General features: G+C 40.2%; 1 protein-coding gene across 1 annotated transcript in view; it reads right to left on the bottom strand.

Annotated features, from left to right (window-relative positions):
• Nucleotides 1-22617, bottom strand: part of TNNI3K (TNNI3 interacting kinase) — a 169827-nt gene that overhangs the window by 46042 nt on the left and 101168 nt on the right. The window contains exons 18-21 of the mRNA XM_065408995.1: nucleotides 18447-18499; nucleotides 16408-16460; nucleotides 15036-15168; nucleotides 2163-2272 (exon numbers count right to left, since the gene is read on the bottom strand). Of these exons, the coding sequence (XP_065265067.1) occupies nucleotides 2163-2272; nucleotides 15036-15168; nucleotides 16408-16460; nucleotides 18447-18499 (349 nt within the window). The remainder of the gene's footprint in view (nucleotides 1-2162; nucleotides 2273-15035; nucleotides 15169-16407; nucleotides 16461-18446; nucleotides 18500-22617) is intronic.

Raw genomic sequence — 22617 nt, 5'->3', positions numbered from 1 at the left:
ATGCCTAAATAATTATTTTCTTCTCCACATAATCCATCTACTCTTTTCCTTTTTACCTCCTTTATTTGCAGACTCTTGAAGATCCACTTCCCCTCTCTCTGCAGGCCTCTTTTCTGTCACACCTTTCTCCTGCATTTCAATCAGTCTCTTTTCCTTTCTATTTTTTCTGCCCTTTGGTTTCTTTCTTTTCCTTTCCTTCTCCTAGTCTTCCTTTTGTGTCTGGCTGCAAGATTAAATAAAATACTCCTTCTCCCACCCAATAGAAAGCCAAAGCATATGATTAATTTGGGACTGAAAAATAAAACAAAGCAAAAAAACCCCAACCATAAAGTAAGCACAATGAGCAAAAGGAAAGGTGTGTTTAGCATCCCCCACAAGTAGTCAGTGTGTAGCAGATGTATGGTATATCTACCCAGATTGCCTTCACATCATTACTGTCACTCTCTTTTATATGTGAAGTTCAAATATTAAACAAATTAAGGGCTCGATTGAGACTTTAGGCAAGGGTGGTGCATAAGCAACATTACCCTACCACTGTTGTGTCTCAGAGACACACTGCTCCAGGGCAGAGGTCTAGCAGTTTGCTGATGGCTTATGTCAGCAGTAAATACAAAACCTGTTAAACAGGCTCAGCTGTGTTTGCCAGTGCATGGAGGAGGGACTTCTAGAGCCAAGGTCATGCCCACTCCTCACCCCTCCCAGCCCACTCTCCAACCACCTGCGATGGAGGGTGGAGTAAACAGTGCCCTCTTATTCATACGTGCCCACACTGCCGGTTCAGGCAGCCCATGCAGAGGTATAATGAGAGTCCTTACTCCCTCATATGCGCACACAGGCCAAGTCACAATTTAGCCCCAAATGAGAAGTTGTAAGAGCAAAATCCTGTCTATGGGCTATGAAGAAGCCAAGCTCAGAGAGGGGATCGAGAGAGCAAAGTGTTCTTCCTTCTTTCTGTTTTCTCTAAAGCCACTGAGAGGCTGCTTTATGAGCTGTCTGCCTGTCTGCCTGTCTGCAAGTGTTCCGTGAACAGTGTTTCAGAAAGGCATTCTAGGTTACGAGTCAGGGGTGTAGTTCCTGAGGAGGAAGGATGGTCCAGTGATTAGGGGCACAAGCCTAGAACCTGGGAGATCTGGATTCAAGTCCCTGCTTTGTCACAGACCTCCTGTGTGACCTTGGGCAAGTCGCTTGGCCTCTCTGGGCCTCAGTTCTCCATCTATAAAATGGGGATAATTGCACTTCCCTCCCTAACAGGAATGCTGGGAGGATTAATATAGTGAGGTGCTCAGATACTAGGCACTGTTTAAATACCTTAGATAGATATCTAGCAGATAGTGTGTGGCACTTACATACCTGGTCAAATCCTGAGACCCACGTCTTTCAATCTGCTCTGCAGTGGTGATCCTCGTAGAGCCCTACTGAAGTCAGTAAGGCTTGGTTTCTGCCCGTGCAGAATAGCTTGCAGGAATGGGGAGCTAGAGTCCCACAGCCTGGCCTTGAAGATTTAAAGCCATTTACTGATAGAGACACCCAGCTTGTATTTAGGAATCCAAACAGAAGATGTTAATTATGATACCAGTTAGGTTTCTTTGTGAGGGGAGTAAGGACCAGCAGTCCCAGTCTGCACTGTTTCATGACACTGGGGACTTGTCTACACATACAGTGCTGCAGCCGTGCTGCTGTAGGGCTTAGTGAAGACGCTCCGACGCTCACGGGATAACTTCTCCCATCTCTGTAGGTACTCTACCTCCCTGAGAGGTGGTAGCTCTGTCGATGGAAGAAGCCCTCTATTCGATGTAGTTCTGTCTACACCGGGGGCCAGGGTCATTCAGCGCACCCCAAGCGATGTAGTTATACTGACACAAGTTCCAAGCCTGAATCAGTATTCCCCTCAGAGGCTTATGCTGGGATAGAGATTTGTCTGCAGGAATTCATTTGTAAGAGACTCCTCAAAACAAGTGTGAGCCTTTCTGTCATAGCGCTTTCTATATTGTCAGGTCACCATAATAACTAGGAGCCTTCTAAAGCCAGAAAAATGGAAGGTGGCAAATGTAAAAATACCCACTTGTTCACCTTCTCTCCGAGGCTCTCGGCAAAATAGCCATTTACACATGACAAACATTGGTAATCACTACTTCATAGGTTAAAGAAGTTGGAGCACTTACCTCAGGACATGCATTCCAGCCCCTCATTAACAGTGATGATATGGGCTTGGGAATTGAATACCCTATTGGAGGCCGGATGTGATGATAGGCCATATCTGCCGCTGCTGCAGCTACAAATAAAACAGTATAATAAAGCTTAATTACGATTCAGATATAAAAAATATTCATATGCCAACACATTTTACTTTAGTATTTGAATGAAAAACAGATATGAACAGATGGAAATGCTTAAGTATTATACTTGCAAATGGAGTGGGTCAAAGAAGCTTTCAAAACCATCAAAGCTAGACTAGACTAGATGACCTCCTGAGGTCTCTTCCAACCCTAATATTCTATGATTCTATGAAAGCACTATTTTTAATGCACTAGGTTAAAACAACCAACTGCCCTGCACTGATGTTGACACATTTCTGCCGATGTTTAGCCTGGCTGAAAATGATCTGATTCAGGTGTAAACCCTTAAACAATAACCTTTGAAAAAAACATCAATTGACCCTCACCTCACACATGAGATAATAATAAAGAGAGAATGACTGAGCAGCTTTCAATAACATGCATTAGATGCATTTGACTTACAGATAAATTGGTGCCAGATTCTGACTTCCTAAAATAACCTGTAGTTAGCTCTGGTATGGCTGAAGACTAAAAGTAATTCCAAGAATTCATTTAACAAACAAATAGACAGAAAAAAAATAAATCAGAGTGCCTTTTTATATGTGCTAGTTGCGACTGACTAAGAAAAAATTGCCAGAATGTTTCCCTAATTGTGTTTATATATACAGTGATTTAAAAAACATAATTAATCCCACTGCATTCTCTTAAAACAGCTTAGCTGTGGAAAGTCAAAGCAAATGTATGCCAGCCTCATAGCAGGAGCTAAGTAAAATTCTTTGTTAAACTGACACGATTAAGTAATACATCACCGGAGTATATAGCATTTGAGGGGGACCAGGAGATTGCAATCTTGAGATTGTAACAAGAATGGTTTAATTTTTTTAACCATATCCCATTCTCATTACAGTCTTTGTCACAAGAATAGATTAATTTGTGCCATTGTCTGTTCTCATTGGAATCTTTGTCACTGTAATGAAGTTTCGGAATGTTAATATCAGATACATTCTGTGAAATGTTGCAGTACGCAGTAGGGATGGGCAAACACATTTTGCCTAATTTTGATCCCATTCTAATGTGGGTTTGAAAGTGTGATTCAAACATTACTGGGTTCATGTTCTGCTTGGTAGAGACAGTGAATGGGAGCAGATGGGGGAAAAAGATGTTAATGAAAAATAAATATAACCTACTATCGAATCTATCTATCTATCTATACCACTCTCCTTCTCTTTTCCCACAATATACTACAGGAAGACTGCTATGTATTAGGGATAGAAGAACACCCAAAAATTTAGTTTGACACAAGTAGACTATGCATGGTACGATATATACATACACAACGGAGTACTGTGATCTCTCTCTCCCTCTATGTGTGTGTATCACACACACACACACACACACACACACACGCAGGATAGTATGTGTGTGCGTGTAAAGAGAACTAGGTGCATGATGCAAAAAAAGCATTGATAAACATCAATTTTAATAAAAATTGCAAATTTTTGGATCTTATTTGACCCCTTTTATTCATTTCCCATAGACATTAGTAATAGGATTTTTTTTGTTTTCAAGGGTGTACATAGAAAGAGAAACTGTCATGGAAATTCATAGAAATACTTGCATGAACAGTTATGTAGATACTTTGGAAGAGTCCTATATAATTTTATAACAATGAAAAATAGGTTTCTATATAAGTTATGTGAAATACCATAGATTTTAATCAAGAATAGTCTCCTTTCTATATGTTACATGAACCATTGTATTGACATTATAAACAATGGGAGATACTAAGGAATACATTTTTTTTTACTATAAAACTGAGGGAACAGCTGTATTTAAAAGTCAGCTTTCTGACTGGGGAACGCTGTTCACCATATTAAAAACTCATGACACATCAAAGATGTATACACTTGGACTGAGATGGAAATAGGAAATAGACTTGTTGAAAGTCTCTGCATAAGGATAAAAGGGGTAACAAACAAGGGTGATGTAATGGAAGGGATCTACTATAGGCCACCTAACCAGGAAGAAGAGGTGGCTGTGGCTTTTTTAAAACAACTAACAAAATCATCCAAAGCACAGGACTTGGTGGTGATGGAGGACATCAACTACCCAGACACCTGTTGGGAAATAAATACAGCAGGGCACAGATTATCCCAACAAGTTCTTGGAATGCATTGGAGACAATTTTTTATTTCAGAAGGTGGAGAAAGCAACTAGGGGAGACAGGCTGTTCTGGATTTGATTTTGACAAATAGGGAGGAGGAACTGGTTGAGAATTTGAAAGTGGGAGGCAGCTTGGGTGAAAGTGATCATGAAATGATAGAGTTCATGATTCCAAAGAATGGTGGGAGGAAGAACAGCAGAATAAAGACAATGGATTTCAAGAAGGCAAACTTTAGCAAACTCAGGGAGTTGGTAGATAAGATCCCATGGGAAGCAACTGTAAGAGGAAAAACAGTTTAAGAGAGTTGGCAGTTTTTCAAAGATGTTATTAAGGGCACCAGAGCAAACTATCCCACTGCATAGGAAAGACAGGAAATATGGCACCAGACCACCATGGCTTAACCAGGAAATCTTCAATAATTTGAAACTCAAAAAAGAGTCCTACAAAAAGTGGAAACTGGGTCAAATTACAATGGATGAATACAAACAAACAATACAAGCATGTAGGGACAAAGTTAGAAAGGCGAAGACACAAAACAATTTTAAACAAACTAGAGACATAAAGGGTAACAAGAAAACATTCTACAAATACATTAGAAGCAAAAGGGAGATCAAGGATAGGGTAGGCTCATTACTCAATGAGGAGGGGGGGAAGACAAATAATAGAAAATGTAGAAATGGCGGAAATGCTAAATGACTTTTTTGTTTCAGTTTTCACCAAAAAGGTTAGTAGTAATTGGATGTCCAATATAGTAATGCCACTGAAAATCAGAGGGTAAAATAGGAAAGAACATGTTAAAAATTACTTAGACAAGTTAGATGTCTTCAGGTTGGGAGGGCCTGATGAAATACATCCTAGAATACTCAAGGAGCTGACTGAGGAGATATCTGAGCCATTAGTGACTATTTTCAAAAACTTATGGAAGATGGGAGAGATTCCAGAGGACTGGAAGAGGGAAAATATAGTTCAAATCTATAAAAAGGGGAATAAGGACAACTCTGGGAATTACAAACCAGTCAGCTTAACTTCAGTACCTGGAAAAATAATGGAGCAAATAATCAAGCAATCAATTGGCGAACACCTAGAACAGTGGTGGGCAACCTGTGGCCCGTGGGCTGCACACCACCCGTAGGTTGCCCACTACTGACCTAGAAGATAAAAAAGTGAAAAGTAACAGTCAACATGGATTTGTCAAGAATAAATCATGTCAAACCAATCTAATAGCTTTATTTGAGAGGGTAATGAGCCTTGTGGATGGGGGGATGCGGTACATGTGGAATATCTAGACTTTAGTAAGGCTTTTGATACTAAACAAACTAGGGAAATACAACCTAGATGGAGCTACTATAAGGTGGGTGCATAACAGGTTGGAAAACCATTCCCAGAGAGTAGTTATCAGTGGTTCACAGTCAAGCTGGAAGGGCATATCAAATGGAGTCCTGCAAGGATCGGTCCTTGGTCTGGTTCTGTTCAATATCTTCATAAATAATTTAGACAATGGCATAGAGATTACACAATAGTTTGCAGATAATATCAAGATGGAAGGGGTTGCAAGTGCTTTGGAGGATAGGATTAAAATTCAAAGTGATCTGGACAAACTGGAGAAATGGTCTGAAGTAAATAGGATGAAATGTAACACAGAAAAATGCAAAGTCCTCCACTTAGGATGGAATAATCAGTTGCACACATACAAAATGGGAAATGACTGCCTAGAAAGGAGTACTGCAGAAAGTGATCTGGGGGTCATAGTGGATCACAAGTTAAATATGAGTCAACAGTGTAACACTGTTGCAATAAAGAGCAAACATCATTCTGGGATGTATTGGCAGGAATGTTGTAAGCAAGACGCAAGAAGTAATTCTTCCGTTCTACTCTGCACTGATAAGGCCTCATCTGGAGTATTGCATGTAATTCTGGTTACCACATTTCAGAAAAGATGTGGAAAAATTAGAGAGAGGAGAGCAACAAAAATGATTAAAGGTCTAGAAAACATGACCTATGAAGAAAGATTGAAAACATTGGGTTTGTTTAGTCTGGAGAAGAGAAGCTTGAGGAGGGGACATGATAACAGTTTTCAAGTACATAAAAGGTTGTTACAAGGAGGCGGGTGAAAAAATATTCTTGTGAACCTCTGAAGATAGGACAAGAAGCAATGGGCTTAAATTGCAGTAAGGGAGGTTTAGGTTTGACATTAGGAAAAACTTCTCAACTGTCAGGGTGGTTAAGTACTGGAACAAATTGCCTAGGGGGGTTGTGGAATCTCTGTCACTGGAGGTTTTAAAAACCAGGTTAGACAAACACCTGTCAGGAATGGTCTAGTTATTACCTAGTCCTGACTTGAGTGTAGGGGACTGGACTAGATGACCTCTCAAGGTCCCTTCCAGCCCTACACTTCTATGACATAGTTAGTTTTCCTGTGCACTCATGCTCCCATAATAGTGGTGCTCTTATGGGCCAGGCAGGACATGTGTGTTCAGTTTCTGCTTCCAGTTTCACATCCATAGTTTTTAAATACCTGTGACACAGTGCTTTCAAATTCTTCCCATAAATATACTCAAAGCTGGTTCACATGCCTTGGCCAGAATAAATTTGTATAAGAGAAAACTATTCAAGAGGGCCTTGTATCACATTAGGATGCATTCCTTCCTCCGAGGCCTTACATGAACTCTCTGAAGCTAGGGATGTTGCCCATCAGCCCATATCTACCACTGCCTTTGAACATCACCTAAAAATGCAATAGGGTATTTTTAAAATGGAGAATCATGACTGCATTTATGAAAGACTCAGAATACTTGGACAAGGACAACAGACTTGGGTAGAGAACTAAGCCACTGGTCTTCAGAAAAGTGGTGTGGGATCGCAACGGGAATCAACAACTTCTTTATGGCAACAGAGCACTCAAGATTTCAAAGAGAAGCTACTCCAGTGCTCTCATTGTTTAATCTTTCAGATTTAGATTATTTGTTAAGTGCAATTCGTCTTCACAATGATCTTTAACTACCCAACAAAGTCCTTATATGACTGATAAACACTACTGCATTGTTCTGATTGGCATAAAACCTAAATCTTTTCTTGACTTTCTAGACACTGTTTTCTTCTTTTTAATACAGCAGTTTTCCATCTTTGCATCTGTCCAGATAATGACAGACCAAACATGCCACTCATCAAGTCCCTCTAGTTTAAGCACTGGATCTGCAGCCAAAACTTCTGTTTGTCACTCCTGGACATGGTCCTATTGACCTTAATGCACTAATAGGTGTTTGCAAAATATGGCCTGTATGGCTTGTCTACACTACAAATGCAACCATGTTTGGGAAACTGGTTATAAAACTCAGCTGTCCCCTAAACTGGTTAAAAACATGGTTTTAGTAGGTAGGGTAGACTGGACTTTAGTCATATTGGGAAAGGGACAATGAGTTGTAACCAGGTTCCCTAGCTCCACTGTAACTGTAGTATAGACTGGGCCTTAGATTATAACAGGGATCGGCAACCTTTGGCCCGTGGCCCGTCAGGGAAATCCGCTGGCGGGCCAGGACGGTTTGTTTACCTGCAGCGTCTGCAGGTTCGGCCGATCGCAGCTCCCACTGGCCGCGGTTCGCTGCTCCAGGCCAATGGGGGCTGCAGGAAGTGGCACAGGCTGAGGGATGTGCTGTCCGCTGCTTCCCGCAGCCCTCATTGACCTGGAATGGCGAACCGCGTCCAGTGGGAGCTGCGATTGGCCAAACCTGCGGATGCTGCAGGTAAACAAAACAAACCATCCCGGCCCACCAGTGGATTTCCCTGACGGGCCATGTGCCAAAGGTTGCCGATCCCTGGATTATAAGGTCCTTAGAGCAGAGATCACTTCTGTGCTCATTAAATACTAGCAATGAGTGCATTTTCTGATAACTCCTCAGTATACTTATTTCAGTTCTATATTGTATACTGTTACCTCACCTGTTTTGGGAGTTGGCATTGTTGAACACATACAGTAGTTTTTCATTACTGACCATGGGACATGCTGCAGTCTTTGGTACTATAGAATTACATGATATGGTATTCAGCAAATATTATATTTGACTTAATACTGAAATGATTTCACTGGGGATTCCATTTGATTCAATAGATGCTCCATTTGATAAAATAAGTAGTGATTTTGATTCAATAGCCATGAGACTCTTTATACAATCTGAAAAATGGATATCTAATTCTGTATACAGCACACCCTTACTGAATTGGATAATATACTTGATACACTAGGGGATATAGAGGTATAATTACTGCAAAAATAACATCCATTTCAAAGGGTGATGTATAGATTTTACAAGTGCTAAGTTTTATAGTTAGGTATTCTAACCAACATCTAAGTATTCCAATGTACTTGACCTGAATGGCTCCCCATATGTCTGTGCATGTACAAAGGTCAATATTAGACAGAGGGAAGCTTAAGAGTATATAAGTAAAGCTACAGAGCTCCACAGACAGCATACAAAAAAGTTTAAAAAGAAAATGTATTTCTCATCATCTTAAAATGTATAGTTGGTGAAAAATATGGGATTTATGTTTTAAACACTCATCTGAACTTATGTAATAATGAGGGTGGAATTTGTATATAGGCTATGAAAGATGCCTCATCCCCACAATAGGTGTTTGCAAGATATGGCTCTAAATCAGATGTACACAATGAAGTTCAAACATAGTTTTCATATTTAAATAAACTATACATTTCTTAGGCAGTATAGGTTGAGAGGCAATGGAGTCTAGGAGAAGAGGCTATAAGCCAGGAACTACTGAGTTCGAATCCTGAATCTGACACTGACCTGCTTTGTGGCCTTGTGCAAGTCCTTTCATTTTCTGTCTTAGTTTCCCCAACTGTAAGCTGGGGATAATAAAATTCCCCTACCTTACAGAGCAGTTGGGAGGGTTAATTAGTTGATGTTTTGAAAAAATCTAAGTGTTATATAAGGGTAACAATGATGGTGATGATGGATGGATGGGATTTTCGAAAGTGCTCACTGACTTTCATGGGAGTAGAATTAGGCCAACAATTACTATTGAAAGGCCTTGTGGAAGTACCTTTTAAGATGGGGTTCAAACAAAGAGAGGGAGATCTTTTGGGTGGTAAGCAGGGAGTCATCAAAAAGAGACTATAGAAAGGGCATTAACTCAGAAGGAGTCTACAGACAAAATAACATGGGACTGAAAATGGACCTCTGAGATGCTGCAAGAACAGAAACAGAAATCAGTGAAACCATGCTCATCTAGCTGAAGGGGCATGTGGTTCAGCAGGTGAATATAAACAGAATAAAAAGTACCAAAGCAAAGAATACCAGACAGGGAAGAAAAAGATTAAATCATGACACCTTTCAGAAACATGGTGTGACATTCTGTACCTTCGGAGAGTGCCCTGTAACCCCCATATTCCTCATTTATATATGAGTGTGATCCTGCATATAAAGCAGGCCGTGTGAGGTATCAGGGAAAAGGTTATGATCTGCTGAAAGTAATTTTTCTATCCATATATATATATCATTAATGCATATGAAGTTATGAGAATTGTGTTGTATGGTTGTCACTGAAACATTGCTGTAAGTTGGGGAATCAGCCAGATATTAGCCCCCGAGAGGCAACAGCAAGGAGAGTAACCAAGGCCCGGGTGGGGTGTCAAACAACCCATCAACAGCCATTGTCCAGCAAGGGAGCTACAATTCAATGACTCACCTGCATGAGGCCACACCAGGGGAACTGCTCAACCTTGCCTGGAGACTCAGCAATGCCCCCAGACATGCCTGGACTTGTGTTCTACAAGCACATGGGACTGAGGATATAAAACAGAACACAGGGCCCCATGCTTGGCCTTTTCTCCTGCCTCCACCTATGCTGCAAGCAACAAGGACACTGAAGACTTAAGACTCCAACAGAGGACACTGGTCCAGATTTCAAGGGTGAAATCTGTATACTATGAACTGCAATATACAGTGGGGTGAGAAAAACTGCTAATCTAGATGTTGCCCAGTCTGAGAGTTTAGACTGCATGCTTATATTTTCTTTTCTTTTGGTAACTAACTCTGACTTTTTGCCTATCACTTATAATCACTTAAAATCCATCTTTTGTAGTCAATACTTTTGTTTAACTGTTTATTTTTATCAGTGAGTTTGCCTGAAGTGTGTGGTAAATCTGCTCTGGTTTGCAAAGGCTGGTGTATGTCCACTTTCCATTGATGAAGTGGTGAACCAATTAATAAATTTGCACTGCTCGTCTTGAGCAGTGCAAGATGGTATATTTATGGAATCATAGGACTGGAAAGGACCTCAAAAGGTCATCTAGTCCAGTCCCCTGCACTCATGGCAGGACTAGGTATTATCTAGACTATTCCTGACAGCTGTTTGTCTAACCAGCTCTTAAAAATCTCCAATGATGGAGATTCCACAATCTCCCTAGGCAATTTATTCCAGTGCTTAACCACCCTGACAGTTAGGAAGTTTTTCCTAATGTCCAACCTAAACCTCCCTTGCTGCAATTTAAGCCCATTGCTTCTTGTCCTATCCTCAGAGGTTAAGAAGAACAATTTTTCTCCCTCCTCCTTGTAACAATCTTTTATGTACTTGAAAACTGTTATCATGTCCCCTCCCAGTCTCTTCTTTTGCAGACTAAACTAACCTAATTTTTTCAATCTTCTCTCATAGGTCATGTTTTCTAGACCTTTAAATCATTTTTGTTGCTCTTCTCTGGACTTTTTCCAATTTCTCCACATCTTTCCTGATATGTGGCGCCCAGAACTGGACACAGTACTCCAGTTGAGGCTTAATCAGCGCAGAGTAGAGCTGAAGAACTACTTCTCGTGTCTTACTTACAACACACCTGCTAATACATCCCAGAATGATGTTCACTTTTTTTGCAACAGTGTTACACTGTTGACTCATATTTAGCTTACGGTCCACTATAATGCCCAGATCCCTTTCCACAGCACTCCTTCCTAGGCAGTCATTTCCATTTTGTATGTGTGCAAATTTTGTATATTTCTGAGGTACAGTGCTGGGAGCTGGGGAGATTTGGCTGGTGCCTTTCCCAGTGTGATTCATGAGTGGCTCTGGGAGCATTCATGCAATATAGCTGGGTGTGGGGCTCCACATGTGGTTGTGCTGAGTGATAACCGCACCTGGAGAGGCTTGCTGCTGGTCACTAGCAAGGCATTGTGAGAGACAGCCCAGGCTGGAGAGAGTTCAGGTGGGCACAGCAGTCCCACAGTCCCAGACTGCACGGGTTTCATGTTCCCCTTTCTTTTGTTCTTCCTCCTATTCATCCATCTACTTATAATGTTTCCATCACCCTGGTAGCCGCTGAGCAGCAAGGTATACTTCTCTATACCATTTTGTTGGTGTATTACACTCTAGCTCATGCGCAGTGGAATACTGTTGACGACACACCTAGTATATTAGGAGTGTTTTCCTCACACATCTGGTATCTTATACAGTAGACAAATGGTTAACACAGAATGAAATGGGATAAATGGCAGGAATGGTCATGTCATGCAGAAGGAGATGAAGATTTGGGCTACTGGGCACTGGAGCTATGTCCTAGATGGCACACTCTGGATCTTCAATTAAATGGTCAGAAAACAAGGTACTGCAACTGGTGGAAAGATAAAATGGAGGAATGAGAGTCAGGTTCGGAATCTGGGTTGACAATTAATAGTGTATATTACTAGAAACTGAAGTAGGATTGAGTCAGATATCTGACTACTATATTCAAATGTCAGCAGAGATAGAAATGAATGACTGGGAAGCTATAAATAGCTAATGCAGTTTAGAAACTCCACACCATATACTGAATTGGAATGCCCCTTGTTATTGATGTAATGACAGCTACACCATCTGTATAAGAGAAGTTGATTTTTTGAACAGTGTGAAGACTTCCAAATGATTGTAGAAGTAGCATAAAAGTAGCATAATTGTACAAAGGGCAGAGGAGAAATGAATCTGGATTTAATAAGATCTCAGAGGAAAGGGAACAGGGAAACTTCCTCCAACAGACACCAAAAATAGTACCAGACTCTGAGATCAATAAACAGAACTTTAAATGCATCAGAAATAAGGCCCTGAAAAGTTAAGCACTCTCTGTTAAGGAGAGAAAGACAGGACAAGAAAGCCTAATTAAACAGGAATCAAAGGATTTACACTTAGAATAGGGAAATGTGGAGTGTTTATGTGTGGCTACCACAGCATGACGGCTAGAGAAGAAATAGATACAAGAAAAAGAAAAGGAGCTGTTACTATTTGGGTTAATTCACTTAGCAAGGAATCCTCCCTCCCCCATCTCGAATAAATTCCACTTTAGTTCAGAATGCTTCCCCCAGCTCTCCTCACTTCTTAACCCTGGTATTAGAGCTACCCATGGTGCATTGCTATCTGTGTCGACGCCAGAGCTGCTACTGTGGATGCATTCTGCCGATACAAGAAACATAGTGTGGATATGCAACAGAGGTTTAATTACAGAGGTGGCTGTAACATCAACGTAACTTAAATGGACTTGACTTTGTAGTGTAGCTATAGCCTTAATCTCATTTATGGGCTTAAGCGGTGTGCTGTACTTGTGCTGGCCCTATGCCCATTAGTGAATTTCACCCTCAGAGCTGAAACAGGATTGAACTGGCGTGGAAAGCTTTTCATGAACGCTCTGTGTAGGGGGTGAATTTCACACAGAGGAAGCAGGGTTAAATAGCAATGTGTAAAGTTACCCAAAAGTGGTTAATACTATAGAACATCAAGAATGTGAAGATTTGCAAGAAGCGCATAGATATCTCAACCCAGGTGATGTTTTTAGCATTGATGGATTCTAGTGAATTTCCAATTAAAAGTTAATACTATATCAGCACAGAGTAATGTAGGATTTATTGCCACCATCACCAGGATGCAGAGTAGCATGAAACACCAAGATGTTATCTTCCTGCCTGGAACATACTGCGCAGTAAGGGGAAATGAATAAATTGCGCTTTTCAATTCAGGAAAAACAGGTGCATTACCCAAAAAAGGGACCATGGTACCATGCCTCAATGCATAAGCCAAGATAGGGAGCAATGTGTGGCTACTGTGTACAGAGCCTGTGCTAGAAAAGGTGTTTGGTGGAGGAGGAGGTAAAGGAGTGAGAGAAACCAGAAAAGTGGTACAGGAAAAGAAAGAGACAGAGCAGATGATGCAAGTAACAGAACAGAGGATGATTTTGCACGGCTTCTGAAACTCAGTAAGAGTGGACAGCAATAGAGTGGACATCCATTCCTTTGCAGGCCCGGAAGCAGAACTTCCGAGATGCTTCAGTTGCTAGGATGCTGCTAAAAAACTGAATTGATGAGTATTACTGTATGCTGCTTAATATGGCCAAGCTAAAGTCAGGAGATGGAAAGAGAGACTGATGAAAACTACTGATGTGTGAACCTGGAGATGGTGATCTGAATTTATCTCAAACTCTTTGTTCTGAAAATCAGATTAGAAATCACGTGAGATGAGATATTCTTACAAGAGCTCCTGCAATTCCTGCGTTTGACTCTAAGATAAGCTGTCATGTGATATTTGGTACTTCCAATTCCAGGCCTGGCATAAATCAAATAGTGAAGCAGCAATATAGATAAAAGAAAAATAATTACCCCAATTGTTTTAAAAAAGAAGTAATTAGTCAAATTCCGCTTAAAAAAATTTGATCGAGAGGAATAAAGGATAGGTTACTTCTACAGGATTCCATTAAAAAAATAATTAATTCACTTCAAACTTAAAGAATATCAGAAAATTGGAGGCACTTGAAGATCCATACCTAAACAGGTCTATGTTAGCAACAGCTTTACAGCCATTTCACAGATAAGAGAACTTCCAGTAAACTGTTTCCAAAGTTGATGTTTCAATTACTGTCTGGTATATCATTGTTAACAAGTTGCTTATGTAATGCTACAGACCACACAATACATTTAATTTAATATTCATTTTAATAATGTGGGGATTAAATTGATTTAATAAATCATGTATGAGATTTCATTTAGCATTTGAATTATTATTTAATAAAGTAATCAGGAGATCCTGATACAACAGTGATAGGCACCTTTGAAACAGGCAGGATGATAGATAGATAGGTAGATAGATAGATAGATAGATAGATAAAGGGTTGTACACAATTATTGATGATTATATTGTATTGGGTAAAGAATTCAATACAGTACAAGTGAAAACTACATTTTCCCACACAAAAATTTCATGCATAGACCTGTCTTCTTCCAACTGGTAAGAAATCTATTTGAAGTCCCTGTCTGATAGGCTTTGCAGATATCACAGCTCTTGTCCTAACTACCATCCTTTTCCTCCACTCCCAACTCCAAGAAAAAATCCCCTACACTTCCATGGCTTTACAGTTTCTGGAGTGACATTCCTTCATTCCCCAAGGTTCCACCCAAATCCAGAAGCACATTCAATTTCCTATGTTTCCTGCTACCTTAACAAAGCTAAATTTTTAGGTGAATACTGCCTAATATGAATTCTAGTAAAATACGGATTAATAATGCTATGAAATGCAGCTACTTTATTACAGTTCAGAGATATAAGTAGTGTTCATGTTAGTTCAGTGAGCATCTTACCTGGTTTGAGGTGAGCAAATGGAATTTCACCTGTTAACAGTTCCCAGAGACACAAAGCATAGCTGAAAACATCAGCTTTTATAGTGTATCGAGTGCACTGAGTGAATACCTCAGGGGCCATCCAGCGTAGGTTCTGTGCATCAAAAAAACATCAATAATACGTTAATGGAATGTTTTGTTCCTTTACAGAGGATCTTTCTTTCTTTCTTTCTTTCTTTCTTTCTTTCTTTCTTTCTTTCTTTCTTTCTTTCTTTCTTTCTTTCTTTCTTTCTTTCTTTCTTTCTTTCTTTCTTTCTTTCACAACAAGCTAACAGATAAATCTTCTAACAACAAATAGTTATAGTAGCATACACAATTCATGCAGTAAATCTCCATACATTATATTGTGTCTTCAGGATTAGCATGGAATTCATTTCACCCGCATAAAGCTAGCATAATCAGGCTTCACATAAGAGAAGAGTAGCATTGAGAGTGGTGCAGGAGTCAGGACTGGCTCTAGGCACCAGCAAAGCAAGCACGTGGGGCAGCATTCCGGCCATTCTTCTTCTTCTTTATTTTTTTTTGCTTGGGCAGTTGCGCTCTTGGAGCTTGGGGCGGCAAAGTTTTTGCTTGGAGGTGGCAAAAAACCTAGAGCTGGCCCTGGCAGGAATTGAAATCTACACTTCCAGTCTGAGACCAGGGTACAGAGCTTTAGCATGTCTAACTCCCTTTAACTACTACTCCAATTTAGGAGCTGGAATAATGATAATGACAACTATGCAGAGTATTAAAACGACTGGATCGGTGTATACATTAATCCTTTGGCTTCTCTCCTGGGCTATCATTGTATTTTGCAGGCACACATCTATGTGGCTGCTTCACAAACAACCTGCCACGCACTGGGCTCATGAGGAGTGGTGGGTCTTACTCTGGTCCTCTGCTCCAGGGTATTGTCTTTTACAAAGTTGGGCCCATATGAGCAATTTATTTGAAATAACTATACTGAGAAAAGAACTCAGAAAGAAAATCCATGTTGGATAACTGATTCCCTGTCAGAAATTCAGACTATCAGAAAGCAATATATATATAGGATGGTTTGCATGTTATGCCTAAGAATTCAGGGGTGATAGTGCTAAAATGAGAACCATATAATAATATTGGTTTTTGGGTACACAGTAGGGAGCCCATTTGTGAGTGCAATAATTTCTGCTATTGTAAAGGCTGATCTCAAACACTAAGAAAAAATTAGCATACAAAAGAAACAAAGCATTACACTGTCACTGTACAACATCATTGATTCCAGAAAAAACATATCTAATCTCATCGTTTTCTCCTAGGCTGAGTTTGCACATAAATAGTATACTAATTAAATGGAAAAGAACAAGAAGGAAACCCCAGGTTGTTTTGTCATGTTGTCTTCATCCAGGGACTGCAGAAATCTAGATTCTGAGACAAAAAAAGGAAAGCTTTTTAAATAAACAACACTACAGATAAACCTCATTTTACATAAGTCTTGGTGGAAACCCAGGACTTCCATAAAATTGGGTTTTTGTAAAATCAAGAGGAAATACAATATCCTACTATTAGACAAGGATACATGAAGATATTCCCGATAAAATGGAGCTTCTTACATCAGTGAGCCAGATCTTCAGCTGCTACAATTGGCATATCTCCACTGGCTTTCATGGCGATTTATACCAGCTGAGGATCCATCTCAGAGTTTTTAAACTCAGGGTTAACCGTACTGGTGTGTCTAACTTCATTTAGATTTAAAACAAACAACACCAAAAACCTATACTAAAATTCAAAGGCACAGAAGACTGGCACTCTGATTTAATGTCATACTTCCTTTCAGCTGGCTGGTGATATAAAAGCTACAGGCTGCTCTAGTAGACTTCAGTTTCATAAGATCTTGTATGACTATAGCAAAGGCAATATATGAAATATTGATTGATTTATGTAGATGTAAACGATACATAAGTGCCTACCCAGAACTTTGGTACCTTTGAGACATGTTAAAAGTACACTCCTACCTGTACAAACAAGAACACACCCAGCAGCGTCCCCAGCCAGAATATAACCAGCAGAAAAGAAAAATATTTATCCTCTCAGCCATCCCTACAACTACCAGACCCCAGTGCATCCCTCCTTCTCCAATAGCCTAGGAAAGTAGGTGGGATTTGCAAAGTGCTTGACTCTAATTTGGACTATTTCAAAGTTAAGGGCCCCTCGCAGATGCTGTCCAGAGCATCACCCTCCTCCCTCTCTTTAAAATCATGCTCAAGTACCTCTGCTGATTACAACTGCGCTGATGTGGCACAGCGACAGAGTCGGTATCTCAAATAGGCAGGTCCCAGGGCATTTAGGGCTTTATAGGTGGAAACCAACTCCTTAAATTTCACCTGACACCAACAGGCAGCCACATGTGCCTCAGCCAGAAAATCTACTTAATTAGTGAGCCATTGCATTTTGCATCAGCCTTAGATCATTATGGGGAAGCCTGGTCAAAATTTGTGGTGACAAAGGGTATGATTACACTGCAACCCCCTCCCCCCTAAACCTGGGGCAGTGAGTCTCAGAGCCTGGTCAACTGACTTGGGCTCATGCTATGGGGCTGAAAATAGCAGTGTGGATCAAAGGTAGTGGGTCACAGAGCCTGGGATCCAGCCCGAGCGGCAACATCTGCACTGCTATTTTAAGCCCCATAGCATGAGCCCTGATAGCCTATGTCAGTTGACCTGGGCTCTGAGACTAGCTCTCATGGGTGGTTTTTTTTGCAGTGTAGACATACCCAAAGTTCCATATCTGAATGGAATAGCCACAATCTCTTCTCCAGATGAAGATGAAAGAAAGCTATCCTGGTCCCTGCTGCTCTAGGATTCTGTGATAACAGCAGGGCTCCAACACTACCCCTGGACTGTGAACTCTAGTAACAAAAGATAGGAACACATCCTCAATTAAAGGGGCAGAAATAACTCTTGCCATTTTCCCCAGTTGCTTCCTCCATCCTACCACCACAACTGCATTCTGATCCGGATTGAGGCCAGGCCATTCGAACCTCATCCAGACTCCAGTCTCAGCTAGACACCGGGTAAGGTGTTCAACTGCACTGGTTGAATTAAATGAGATATGTGGAGCAGGGGCTTATTGGCATTCTGAAAGTACTGTAGCTTGTACATGGACTGCAGCCTTGCCTCCTCTCTTACTCTCCATACAACCCTATACACACCTTTAATAAGAGAGTACAAGATGGAACCCTGCAGAACTCAGCAGGACACAACTGCAATTGCCCAAATCTACTCTCCGGGATATTTTTCAGAGAAATAATGAAGCAAAGTACAGCCTCATTAACTTTCTGATTCATCAGAGAAAACAGAGCCCTAGTTTTTGAGAACTTGCTGACATTTTTCAGATTAATCACCAACACCTCACCTCCAAAATCAGCAACAACAGCATGGCCATCTTCATAGAGAAGAATATTGTGGCTGTAAAGAAAGACAATTGTTAGCATAGGTAACTGTATGATAGTGCCCTGAAGCAATAGTGCATTTTAAGGTTCTGCCTCTTAATTGTGCTCGCTAATATCTCACCCCCTTTTTAAGCAGAGGCTTGTCTGTACAGCAGCCACCTCGTACAACAGAGTATACCTACCCCCACTCAGAGGACTAAAAAAAAGGCAAACCTGACAATTTTATAAATCAAAATGTCAGAATCATTTTCTAATTAGTTATGGAACAAATACATTTTCTCATTAGTAGTAGAGCAAATATAACAGATTTATGAATTATCGGTATGTGCACAGCATTACCAAAGTGAAAAGATGACATTTGAAGATGAACCCAATGGTAGCCTTTAAATAAAATTATAAGGCCTGATTCTCCTCTCACACTGGTTTTACACCACTGTAACTCCATTAAATTAATCCCTAATTTACATGGATGGAAGAGCAGAAGCAGCCCTGTAGAGGCTAAATATTAGGGGATAACTGCTAGGAGGCACTGGAGCCTCATGAGGATGAGAAAAAATAAACACATATTTGAAAATATTTTGGACTGATTTTCAAAAGATTATTTCCCTTTGCATCATGAAGGCCTTATTTAATTTGCCCAGAATTACATTCCACTTTGCTCTGATTTTCATCAGCTCTAAATGGAAAAGTGCCAAATTGGTATCGCTCACCTAGATTTCAGAACATTATGATGCTGTCTGAGGAGGTGGAAAAATGGGGGCCCTTATCATATTTCTGCAAAAAGTGACCCTAGGCTACACTGATCACAGAGGAAGTATGGTACAAACTTCACTGTTATGAGACACAAGCTACCTTACCTTTTACCTTAGATTTTTTAAAATGTCTGTGAAGACATTATTCGTGTATAATTTCTCAAATGTTTTAGGCACTTAAGTTTAGACACAGTCTTTCCTTCAACAGCAGATATACGTACACCTCCTAATTATGCCCAGTTTATTTTGACTGTGTGATGCTCGCAGATGCCAGCTCATGCCAAGGCCCCAGATCTCACTGAACACTTATAAATGCATAACTGGAAACCAGTCTTACTTACCTGTGGGTTAGCATTATCAAAATAAATATTAAATGTTAGGTTGATAAGAATGTGTATAGTGTAAATGCTTGTAGTATGCCGCATGTATTCTTCTCAGCCAACTATACTCCAGGTTATAAAGTGATAGCAAGCATTTGCATTGTAAACCTCTGTGACTATGTAACTCATCAAATAGGGAAAAAGCCATGTGTAATGCAAATGATGGTCTCTAACAAGAAGTTAAATCCTGTTCATTAAATGCAAATGAGCTATTGTGTGAGGTCAAGGATCAAAGACTTTGTTAAGTACTTTCCTCCCCCCACTCCCACACCACGAATAAGGGATCTTCATGGGAACTGTTGATGTCAGCTTTGTTTCTGTGAGAAGAAGCTATGAATATAGACACATGGAAAAATTCTACATCTCTTTGCTGTTTGAATTCACATGGAGCCAGAGACCCTAAACTGAAGTGAGAGATCCCCCCAGTTATCCCTGGGTTTGCCCCGAAAGACATTTTGAATTGACAGATCACTACAACTCTGTCACTCTTAGGATTTAGATTGCAACTTATTTGTGTTATATGCCTGCTTGCTTTAACCTGTAAATAACTCGCATTTCCTTTTCCTAACTTTAGATAGTTTATTACAGGATTGGATACAGATTTTGTCTTTGGTGTAAAATCTAGGGTGTACCAATTGATCTGGGGTAAGTGACTGGTCTCTTGGGACTGGAAGCAACCTGAATATTTTGTGATTTTTGGTATAAGTGACCATTTTTCACTAAGTCCAGCTTGCCTGGGTGGCAAGACAGACTGGAGAACTTAAGGGGACTGTCTGTGACTCTATGGTATGACTGATACAGTGATCCAGGAGTTCACATTTGTTACTGGGTGGGTGAAATCTAATTATAGAACATACCACTAGTTTTGGGTGTCTGCCTGGTGTTTGACAGTCTACCTTGAGGTAGGCATTCACAGTCATCAGTCACTCCAGACAATGTGACAGACTGAACATCCATACTACTATAACTTACGCAAACAAACTCCAAGGTGAAATCCTGGCCTCAGTGAAGTTAACAGGAGTTTTGCGATTAATTTTAATGAGTCCAGGATTTCACCCCTACACTTTATTCATGTTTGAGTTCCATGGTGTCCCTGTTTATAGTATCTCAGGGAATTAAGTATGGGACAACTCATGACTTTTGTCAAAACTTTTTTGACAGAAAGGGCTAGATCCACATCTGGTGTAAATCGACATCGCTCCATTGACTTCAATGGTATTAGTACCACTTAGTGGAGTGGTTTTCAAGTTTTTTCATTAGCGGACCCCTCAAAAATGTATAATGGAAATCTTAGACATAATCTGCAGACCCCCAGGGGTTTGTGGACCACAGGTTGAAAACCACTGACTTAATGTATTACTGCTTTATCTTCTGAATAGTGAAATCAATTTTCCTTGTCACTGTGTGACTCTGGTGTGATTACATTTGTAATATAGTATTCATTACTGGACACCACATTACCAGAAAACTTTTGAAACAAACTGGGGAGAGAATAGTAAAGATGCCATATATTCTGTCTACTCTGCTGAGCACAGTATATGGGTTAAATTTACAAAAGTACTTAAGAACCAGAGTTTTGAAAGTATTTAGGTCTAAAGAAGTAGACAGGTAGGAGTTAAGAAGGGAATTGATTTCAGTGAGGATTAAGTGCCTCGGCATTTTTGAAAATCCGACTAGGTGCTTATCTGCATCTTTAGGCACGAAAATACTTTTAAAAAATCTGCTCCTTACAAGCCTAAGTCCCATTGACTTTCAATGGTACTTAGGATCCTTAAATACCTAAGTATCAGAGGGGTAGCCGTGTTAGTCTGAATCTGTAAAAAGCAACAGAGGGTCCTGTGGCACCTTTAAGACTAACAGAAGTATCGGGAGCATAAGCTTTCGTGGGTAAGAACCTCACTTCTTCAGATGCAAGAGTTAAATACCTAAGTCACTTTGAAAAAGGAACGTAGGATCCTAGGTCTCTTAGGCACTTTTGAAAATTCTAACTTAGATCTTTAAAACTTGGGAGGTACAATAACTTACTGGTTAGCACCAATGGTAGGGAGTTAGTGCACCCAAGTTCCACTCCCACCTATACACTAACTTGCTCTACGGACTTGGGGGCTAGCATATGCCCTCTCTATGTCTCAGTTTCCTCATCTGTAAAATGGAGATAATGCTTACTCTGCTTTGAAAAGTGCTTTGAGAGCTACAGATAAAAAGAGATATTCAGGTATCTATGTAGGTCCTTGTATTAAGCCAAACACGAGGACATCTGAGTATTATTATTAGATAAGAGCATAAAAATGGTTCGGGGGCTGACTTAAAAGGAAAGATTTCAAGAATTATAAAGACGTAGCTTGGTTTCAACAAAAGGTAAAAGGGAAGCATGATAAGTCTATACATTTTTTTAAAGTGTATGAATAGAGAGTAATCATGGGATGGGGAGGCAGGAGAGAGTACAATTAGAAGTGATGTGATGAAATGTAAGAGTTCAAAGTAGCATTAGATCTGCTTCCAATGAAGTTAGTGCAAAACTCCCCTGAACTTCAGTGGGAGTAGGATCACAGCATTGGTTTGCACTGCAGGAATCAGTATTTAGACTATAACTTGGAACTCTCCCCTTAATCACAGCACTTACATCGAATCTTCAAAAAATATAAATCAAACCATGGAAGAAAAATTACTTTTCCATTATTTTGTGAGTGAAAAGCCAAACTTTTGGGTTTCACTTGACATACTAAGCTTCTCTCACAGTTCAAGTGGAAAGGACCAGCACTGGCTGATTTTTGGAACAACATATCAGTCAGTGGATCTCAATTATTTATATGTGTTCTGAATATATTGAACTCAAACATGACAAATTTATGTGACAGGCTATTGGAAATTCAAACCAATGCCAACTGAAGAAGATGGACTATATGCAATACTTAGATACCACAGTGATGACAGACAGACAGATGACTGCCACTGTATCTTCTCTTTTTTCTAAAGCCAGTCTCAGGGTTCAGGGGACTCTG

This window comes from Emys orbicularis, chromosome 8 (genome assembly GCF_028017835.1).
Source record: "Emys orbicularis isolate rEmyOrb1 chromosome 8, rEmyOrb1.hap1, whole genome shotgun sequence".
Lineage (NCBI taxonomy): Eukaryota > Metazoa > Chordata > Testudines > Emydidae > Emys > Emys orbicularis.
This window is presented reverse-complemented; position numbering and strand designations above follow the sequence as displayed.